The sequence below is a fragment of the Gigantopelta aegis genome, chromosome 5, assembly GCF_016097555.1.
Source record: "Gigantopelta aegis isolate Gae_Host chromosome 5, Gae_host_genome, whole genome shotgun sequence".
NCBI lineage: Eukaryota > Metazoa > Mollusca > Gastropoda > Neomphalida > Peltospiridae > Gigantopelta > Gigantopelta aegis.
In genome coordinates this window covers 38138932-38148772 of record NC_054703.1, presented here as the reverse complement: position 1 = coordinate 38148772, position 9841 = coordinate 38138932, and the positions used below count along the sequence as shown (strand labels likewise).

The 9841-nt window shown below is 37.9% G+C and overlaps 1 protein-coding gene across 1 annotated transcript; it reads left to right on the top strand.

Annotated features, from left to right (window-relative positions):
- Positions 1 to 3812: 3812 nt before the first annotated feature.
- LOC121373508 (snaclec convulxin subunit beta-like) lies at positions 3813 to 9634 on the top strand. The gene is made up of 3 exons (XM_041500178.1): positions 3813 to 4088; positions 6080 to 6256; positions 8110 to 9634. Exons 1-3 carry the CDS (start codon positions 3851 to 3853, stop codon positions 8319 to 8321), a joined length of 627 nt encoding a protein of 208 aa, XP_041356112.1. The 5' UTR covers positions 3813 to 3850; the 3' UTR covers positions 8322 to 9634.
- Positions 9635 to 9841: the final 207 nt, after the last annotated feature.

Genomic DNA, 9841 nt, shown 5'->3' with positions numbered 1-9841 from the left:
GCTTTATGGGTATCGGCCTCGGTGGCGCAGTGGTTAAGCCATCGGACTATAGGCTGGTAGGTACTGGGTTCGGATCCCAGTCGAGGCATAGGATTTTTAATCCAGATACCGATTCCAAACCCTGCTCAATGGATAGGTGTAAACCACTTGCACCGACCAGTGATCCATAACTGGTTCAACAAAGGCCATGGTTTGTGTTATCCTGCCTGTGGGAGGCGCAAATAAAAGATCCCTTGCTGCCTATCGTAAAAGAGTAGCCTATGTGGCGACAGCGGGTTTCCTCTTTAAAAAACAAAACAGTGTCAGAATAACCATATGTTTGACGTCGAATAGCCGATGATAAGATAAAAAATCAATGTGCTCTAGTGGCGGCGTTAAATAAAACAAACGTAAGATAAAAAATCAATGTGCTCTAGTGGCGGCGTCAAATAAAACAAACTTTATTAAATGATTTTCCAATAAATTATGTTACGTTACACAAAACGACAAAAGCCTAACTCCCTTAAATTTAAAATTTAAAAGGTATGATGTGAAATATAAAAAGTGATACTGATTCGTCTAATAGTTCGGTTACATTACAGTTTGTGAAGAGTATGTAATATACTGATTCGTCTAATGGGAGTTGGGCGTAGTCCAGTGGTAAAGTGCTCCCTTGATGCTCGGTCGGTCTAGGATCGATCCCTGTTGGTGGGCCCATTGGACTATGTGCACCACGACTGGTATATCAAAGGCCGTGGTATGTGCTATTGTGTCTGTGGGGTGGTGCATATAAAAGATGTCTTGCTATTAATGGAACAAAAAATGTAGCGGGTTTCCTGTCTAAGACTACATGTCAAAAATACGAAATGTTTGACATCCAATAGTCGGAGATTAATAATCAATGTGCTCTAGTGGTGTCGTTAAACAAAACACTTTTTTTTCGTATAATGGTTCGTTTATATTACAGGTTATGGAGAGTATGTGATATGCCGATTCGTCTAATAGTTTGGTGACATTACAGATTGTAAAGAGTATGTGATATGCCGATTCGTCTAATAGTTTGGTTACATTACAGGTTAAGAGTATGTGATATGCCGATTCGTCTAATAGTTTGGTTACATTACAGATTGTGAAGAGTATGTGATATGCCGATTCGTCCAATAGTTTGGTTACATTACAGATTGTGAAGAGTATGTGATATGCCGATTTGTCCAATAGTTTGGTTACATTACAGATTGTGAAGAGTATGTGATATGCCGATTCGCCTAATAGTCAGTTTACATTACAGGTTGTGAAGAGTATGTGATATGCCGATTCGCCTAATAGTTCGGTTACATTACAGGTTGTGAAGAGTATGTGATATGCCGATTCGCCTAATAGTTCGGTTACATTACAGGTTGTGAAGAGTATGTGATATGCCGATTCGCCTAATAGTTCGGTTACATTACAGGTTGTGAAGAGTATGTGATATACCGATTCGCCTAATAGTTCGGTTACATTACAGGTTGTGAAGAGTATGTCACGTTCTACGCACGTCATATTAATAATAAGAAGACAGTGGATATTAGATTCACGAAACACAAGATCACTCCGTCATCCGAGGCTTGCAGATCTCTTTGCAAAACAAACGATCGCTGTCCCGGATTGTTTGTGAGTAACTGGAACATCAAGTGTTATCAATGTAGACACCGGAAGTTGTCAAAAGCGATTGTGTAAAGGCTAGTGTTGTGAATCAAAATGGAATTTGATCATCAATCTTCGATTACAGTCTGTTTGCAACCAACTTTCGACCCGTCCTTATTTTTGTATTGAAGAACTTTGAGGTCGGGTCAAGCGTACATTTTTGTATTAAAGAACTTTAAGGACGGATCAAGCGTACATTTTTGTATTAAAGAACTTTAAGGACGGGTCAAGCGTACATTTTTGTATTAAAGAACTTTAAGGACGGGTCTAGCGTACACTTTTGTATTAAAGAACTTTAAGGACGGGTCCAGCGTACATTTTTGTATTAAAGAATTTTAAGGACGGGTCTAGCGTACAGTTTTGTATTAAAGAACTTTGAGGTCGGGTCAAGCGTACAATTTTTATTCTCAATATATGATATTGACAAATACCGAAAAGCACTCTGGTAATAACCCCTCTCTCTCTCTCTCTCTCTCTCTCTCTCTCTCTCTCTCTCTCTCTCTCTCTCTCTCTCTCTCTCTCTCTCTCTCTCTCTCTCTCAATATAAATATATTGTTGTTCCTAATATAAGTAAATCGTTAAATATACTGTGCTAAACCAAATAACTTCCGGCTTGGTCAAAGATCGAGGTGCACCCAACGTTTGATAGAGTAGTTATACCCACAAGTAATGTCATTGGTTAAATATGTGGGTATGATTGTTGTAAAAATAGCATTAGTTTCATCTGGGCAAAACATGAATTTTATTTCATCTAGTACCATTGTGTCAAGTAGTCTTGTGCTTGAAATATGTATGGGGTTCTTGTACAAAAAATACTAAAATTTTGTGCGTAACTAGGTTAGTCATAGACGCTAACCGTTATCTCTGACATGAATAATTTAACCCCGATTTTTATTTTTTTCTGGTTCACTGTAAGGTTACGTGTTGGTAGTATTTATATCCATGGTGTATATGTCGATGGATACGCTGTAGGTAGGAGTTTTAGCCACATGTGTTACTATTGTGTCTATGCGATTTGATGTGGTTGTTACACACCCTATTACACTGGGATTTACATTACACATTAAACAGTATGCCCCTTTGAAAACCAGACTAAAATACTTTGAAAAACTTTAGCGAAAAACGGCTGGCTGAATACAGGCCAGCTATGGAAAGTACATAATAAATACAGAGCATATTTCATCTAATTTCAGCTTAATTTCGTGCTTATATCCAATTAAAGTTCAAGCACGTTGTCCTGGGCACAAACCTCAGCTGTCTGGGCATATTAATTTCAGTGCAATGGGCGGGACATAACCCCGTGGTAAAAAGCTCGCTTGATCTGGGATCGATCCCCGTCGGTGAGCCCATACGAGTATTTCTCGTTCCAACCAGTGCTCCACGACTGGTAAATCAAAGCCCTAGGTATATGCTGTCCTATTTGTGGGATGGTGCATTAAAAAAGAGCTTATTACTAATAGAAAAATGTAGCGGGTTTCCTCTCTAACAATATATGTCCGAATTACCTAATGTTTGAGATCCAATAACCGATTATTAATAAATTAATGTTCTAGTAGTGCCTTTAAATGAAACGGAACTGTACAGTGCATCGAATTGTCAGTTTGACAAAAGAGTTAAGAATTTGAAATACACATTAGGCTATCTATGAATTGAAGGTGCCGCTTTGGTTTTAGCATTTAATCAACTTATTATTCCTATTGGACATGTTGACACTTGGGTAATTAATATTGTATATAGCAGACAGTTGTTAATCAAGTAAAAACTCCAGGGGCGTAGCGTGAGTTGGACCTGGGTGGTGGGTGGGTTCGAATATGAACCAAGTGGACCTTTTCTATTTTGTTTTTGCACCACCAGAAACTCCATATATATAAACCTGTATGTTTTAGTTCTGAAAGCGGACCATTTGCTTCAGCGGGGAAGGGGGGGGGGGGGGGGGGGGGGGGGGGGGGGGGGGGGGGGGGGGAAGAGAGGGGGGGTTTCGTCCGAATCTCCTGACCCCCCCCCCCCCCCCCCCCCCCCCCAGCCTACGCCCCTGAACACCAAGCCTCAAGTGAACACTGAGTTTTAAAAATACAGTAGGAGATTAATCAATGTTCTCTTGTTAAATAGAACAAACTGTAACGCATAGTTTGTTACATGTTCACTTTGCATCGCTTGATAGAGACTGGCTTAACGATTAGCTCTGAAGATGGTCTGTTTTCCTGTACTGATTTCCGAACTGTACGCTATCAGCGTTACTGTAGCTAATGGTTCAACGTTGACGACCGCAAACAACCAGGTCGGATGTACAATTTCTTGTTACCGTAGTAGATTTTGTTCCTCGTTTTTTTTCAACAGCAAAACGGGGTTTTGCCACCTGAACAGACGATGGATCAGAAATCTGACTTCAGCTTCAAGTGATGTGAATTATTTTGTTGTTTATCCAGGTAAACGTAATTTAGGCATATTTTATCTTTAGTTTTACTTAATTATTTATTAAAACAAAATTGTTATAAATTATACATTCTGATTTACTCGTGTATAAGGTCATCTTAATTTATTTTATGATTTACTCATATATAAGGTCATCTTATTTTATTTTGTGATTTACTCATATATAAGGTCATCTTAATTTATTTTGTGATTTACTCATATATAAGGTCATCTTAATTTATTTTGTGATTTACATTATTCGATTATGTGATTTACTCATATATACGGTCATCTTATTTTGTTTTGTGATTTACTCATATATACGGTCATCTTATTTTATTTTGTGATTTACTCATATATAAGGTCATCTTATTTTATTTTGTGATTTACTCATATATAAGGTCATCTTATTTTATTTTGTGATTTACTCGTATATAAGGTCATCTTAATTTGTTTTGTGATTTACGCAGGCACCCTGTGTTATCTGGGGTTGTTTTTTGTTTTTTTTTCTCTCTCTCTCTTTTTCCTTTGCGATTTACTGAACACAAACTGTTTTGTGTTATTTTTATGTTACGTTCTTGTTTACTAATGTACAATATAAGTTGCAATTGTTTGTATTTTAACAGTAAAACAGTATTATATTTATTTTATTCTCGGATATATTCAGCTAAAAATGTGTTATCTATATTTTACTATGGAACCTAATCCATCTTAGGTAAACAAAAATCTGTTTTTCGTTTAGTTTATCTTTAGATAATAGGTACAATTTCTTATTTGTCTAATTTTTCACAATTGTGTTGTATTTTTTATTACATACCTATTCATCCTTACTATAATGATAAAGACATTTTGAAACCGTGTGATAAATTTATTTTGTAACGCACATATATGCAATATGGACCGGAACTTTTAAATGGGGAATTCCCTTTTTAGTTTTACTACAGTTGGCGCCTTTTAGTTACTGACGTCACGTCGTATTTGGAATATTACACAAGGCTGCCGCAGAGTAAGATTCTTAACATCAAGTAAATCCATTAAAGGAGTATTACTCATATCGTTTATTTTGCGCATACGCGGTCTCGTGGTATATATTCCTGAGCAAAATAAACTTGTGCAATAAATAGGAAGCGAAAATAACGTATATGAAGTTCTATATATGTATTCGGTGTTGCCGTTAAAGCGTGTTCCTGTTGTTTCGGAATTTAGGAGCGTATGCAAGGAGTTGTGCAAGGGGTGGGTCTAGACTGGCGAGCGAAGTTTGTACGGGTTTCCAGTCGTGATTTCCTAGGGAAAAAATATCTACATGTATTAAAGAAAGGATATTCGTTTGGTTTCTTTATTTTATTCTGCAACTTTCTCAGATAAATGTGTGTTATCTTTCTCAGATAAATGTGTGTTATCTTTCTCAGATAAATATGTGTTATCTTTCTCAGATAAATGTGTGTTATCTTTCTCAGATAAATATGTGTTATCTTTCTCAGATAAATATGTGTTATCTTTCTCAGATAAATGTGTGTTATATTTATTTTATTTTGTGATTTTCTCAGCTACATCCGTTACCTTTAATTGTTTTGTTTTTTTCTTTTTCAACTAAAGCTATGTTATTTTTATTTTATTTTGTGATTATCTCAGATAAATCTGTTGTCTTTGTTTTATTTGGTGATTTTATCAGCTAAATTTGTTACCCAGTTTATGTTATCTTTATTTAACTTTTCGATTATCTCATCTAAATCTGTGTTATCTTTATTTTACTGTGTGTATATCTCAGATAAATCTGTGTTATCTTTATTTTACTGTGTGTATATCTCAGATAAATCTTTATTTTATTGTGTGATTTTGTCTTCTAAATCTGTGTTATGTTTATTTTACTTTGAGATTTTCACAGCTATATCTTTATCTTCTTTTATTTTGTGATTTTCTTCAGCGAAAACTGTGTTGTTTGTATTATGCTTTCGTACGTACTCAGCTGAAGCAGTGACATTATTATTTTTTCTTTTCTCTACAGGGATCTGCCAGCTTGATGGCTATCAGTTTATTAAAAGAACTGGAATGTGCGTTAATCTTTCATCAGATGAAAAAACCTGGTTCCAAGCCAAAGCCGCGTGCGAGTCTGATGGAGGAAGTCTCATAAAGCTTGACACAGAAGACAAAGTCAGGGACATCTTAGACATATTAGAATCAGGTACTTCAATCTTAGTACTACCCCCAAGTAAAGATTGACACAGAAGACAAAGTCAGGGACATCTTAGACATATTAGAATCAGGTACTTCAATCTTAGTACCGCCACTCCATTACCACGGTTTTGATATACCGGTCGTGGTGCACTGGCTGGAACAAGAAATAGCTCAATGGGCCCACCGACGTGATTCGATCCTAGACCAACCGTGCATCAAGCGTGCGCTTTACCATTGGACTGCAGCCCGTCTTGCACCTGTTGGTTGCAAAATGTGGGTGTTTAACAGCTAATTTACCATAGCATTTTCCAGATCTGTCACGGGACAAATGTTCGAACAAATGCAGCCTTACTCAATGTTACGAGGAGGATTAAAGTGAAGAGGTCAAATACATGGCATGTATATTATGAAAAGACTACTGTGTTATGGATCATTGGGTGCTGTATTTTCAAAATAAAATACTTTTTATTTTAACAGCAATCCTTTTGTCGTTATTGAAATCCTGTGACTATATGGCTACTAAGTTAATTTGGTGATGGTCGATTATTTGCAGGTATAGTCGAAGCATACTAGTATAATAATGCTTACCATGTTATGGTGAGAAATGTTGCGTCGCTCTATTACACACTTCTGACATAAATTGTATTGGTCGAAAAAATGCAATAATAAAGTATATATATATATATATATATATATATATATATATATATATATATATATATATATATCTCAATTACATAGATAGTGAATGGAAATAATAAAAATAGAAATATCAGTCACTTGTGATTTGCGCGCATATTCCCATTTATCAAAGCAAGATCGGCTAAACATATACAGTTGTCATTATTTGTTGTTGAAACCATTTTCGAATATCAGAAAATGAATGCGAGAACTGAAATCCTATCCTACAGACAACTTTGCATTTGAAGTATAAATTATTGTCTGTGGGAAGAATGTAAGCTATTGCCACTTCTTACTCTTGGCGGCCAGTTTTATGGACATCTTGGATTTAAATAATAATACACTATTTCAGTTAGCAATAAATTAATTCCATGACCAATAAAATTAAATATCAAACACAAAAAAAAAAAACCTTCCTGGTAGGAGTAACATGCGATAAACTCTGATTTTCTTGTTCTATCTGCTACAGTTTCGGCCGTTGTAGACTAAAATGATGTTGCCATGTCTTAATTAGCTGGGAATGGTTCAAAATGAATTCCTGGTGAATGTTGACAAGGGCATTTCAGTTTGTATGATAATTAAAATTAGCTATATTATGACATAGAGATCAATACGGAGAAACGTCTATCATGTTGTTTTGAGACGCATACATACATTTATATAAAAAACGTATTGTTCAGTTTGGTGCCCTCGGATGGTACCTATTGGTCAAATCGGGGGTCTCAGCTCATGGACTAATTATTTTAATTTTGTTATTATTTTGTATTATTATATTTATTATTAATATTCACGAATTAACCAGACATATGAATTCGTAGTACTAATATATGTCCTGTGATACGCTAGCAGCTCGTCATTACCTTTTGACTGCACACACCAACAAATATGTAATGGGGTAATTAATTAATGAATGGATGGATGTTTAACGACATCCCAGCACAAAAATACACATCGGCTATTGGGTGTCCGGGAAATAGATATTCGTAATTGGTAAGTACCAAGTTGTCCCACTACGTAGAATTAATTTTAGGGCCATCTGTACAACTTTATCTACTTCCTGGGCTATAACCGTTAGGGACATTTCAGACATATCAAAATCCAAGTATCCTCGGTTGTCGATTTCTATAGACGCCAATGACCTGAGCAATACCCATTACCTTCCAGACTTATGTTTTGCAGATTATCCTCAGCTGTGGTTTTATATAGGGGCCAATGACCCCAGCAATACCCTGGCATGGGAGTGGACTGACGGACAGCGTGTGGAGCGGATGTGGTGGGGTCCGGGTCAGGACGAAGGAGCGAACGAACCGTGCGTGATAACGGGTTCGAAACTCAACGACTGGAAGGACGTAAAATGCAACGAGCAACACCGCTATATCTGTGAACATTGACAACGTATAGAGGGAGAGACGTAAAGTGTGACCAGCAACACTGCTATATCTGTGAACATTGACAACGTATAGGGGGAGGAACGTAACGTGTAACCAGCAACACCGCTATATCTTTGAACATTGACAACATATATGGGGAGGGACGTAAAGTGCGACCAGCAACATTGCTATATCTGTGAACATTGACAACATATAGGGGGAGGAACGTAACGTGTGACCAGCAACAACGCTATATCTGTGAAAATTGACAAGGTATAAGGCGAGAGACGTAACGTGTGACCAGAAATATCGCTATATCCCTGAACATTGACGACGTATAGAGTGAAAGATGTAATGTGTGACGTAAAGGGGGAGAGACGTAACGTGCGACCAGCAACACCGCTGAATCTGTGAACATTGACAACGTATAGGGGAATAGATGTAACATGCGATCAGCAACATCGCTATATCTGTGACCGTTACCAACGTATAGGGGGAGGGATGTAACGTGCGACTAGTAGCACCGCTATATCTGTGAACATTGACAACCTATAGGGTGAGAGACGTAGCGTGTGACCAGCAACACCGCTTTAACTGTGAACATTGACAACGTATAGGGGGAAGGACGTAAATTGCGTCCAGCAACATCGCTATATCTGTGAACATTGACAACGTATAGGGGAAAGGACGTAAATTGCGTCCAGCAACATCGCTATATCTGTGAACATTGACAACGTATAGACAGAAGGACGTAAATTGCGTCCAGCAACATCGCTATATCTGTGAACATTGACAACGTATATAGGGAAGGACGTAAATTGCGTCCAGCAACATCGCTATATCTGTGAACATTGACAACGTATAGGGTGAAGGACGTAAATTGCGTCCAGCAACTTCGCTATAACTGTGAACATTGACAACGCATGGGGGAAGGACGTAAATTGCGTCCAGCAACATCGCTATAACTGTGAACATTGACAACGCATGGGGGAGGGACATAGGGCACTGCTCATAAAAGTGTATGGGGTTAAGGGGGTTTAAAGCCACGACGGCTTTTTTTTTTACTTCCACGGATATCTCACTGTTTCATCTTCCTTCACTTCTGTTGTCAGAAGCGTAACCGTACGAGACGGGGTGGGGTGGGGTGGGGGTGGGTGAACCAAGAGTCCCCTAATGCTGGAAAACAAATTCTGATATTCGGGAGAGATGTTCATTCATTAATTCATTTCAAATTATTTTCGTGCTTATATCCAATTAAGGTACAAACACGCTGTCCTGGGCACATAACTCGTCTATCTGGGCCGTTTGTCCAGGACAGTGGGTTAGTTGTTAGTTGTTATTGGTCAGTGAGAGAGAGAAGGGGGTGTAGTGGCCTTACACCTACCCACTGAGTCGTTAAAACTCGCTCTGTGGGAGACGGTACCGGGTTACGAACCCTGTACTTACCAGCCGTATGTCCGATGGCTTAATCACGAAGCCACCGAGGCCGGTTGGTAAGATGTGCAAACCTGGGATATTTTTACCATATATTTCCATTAAAC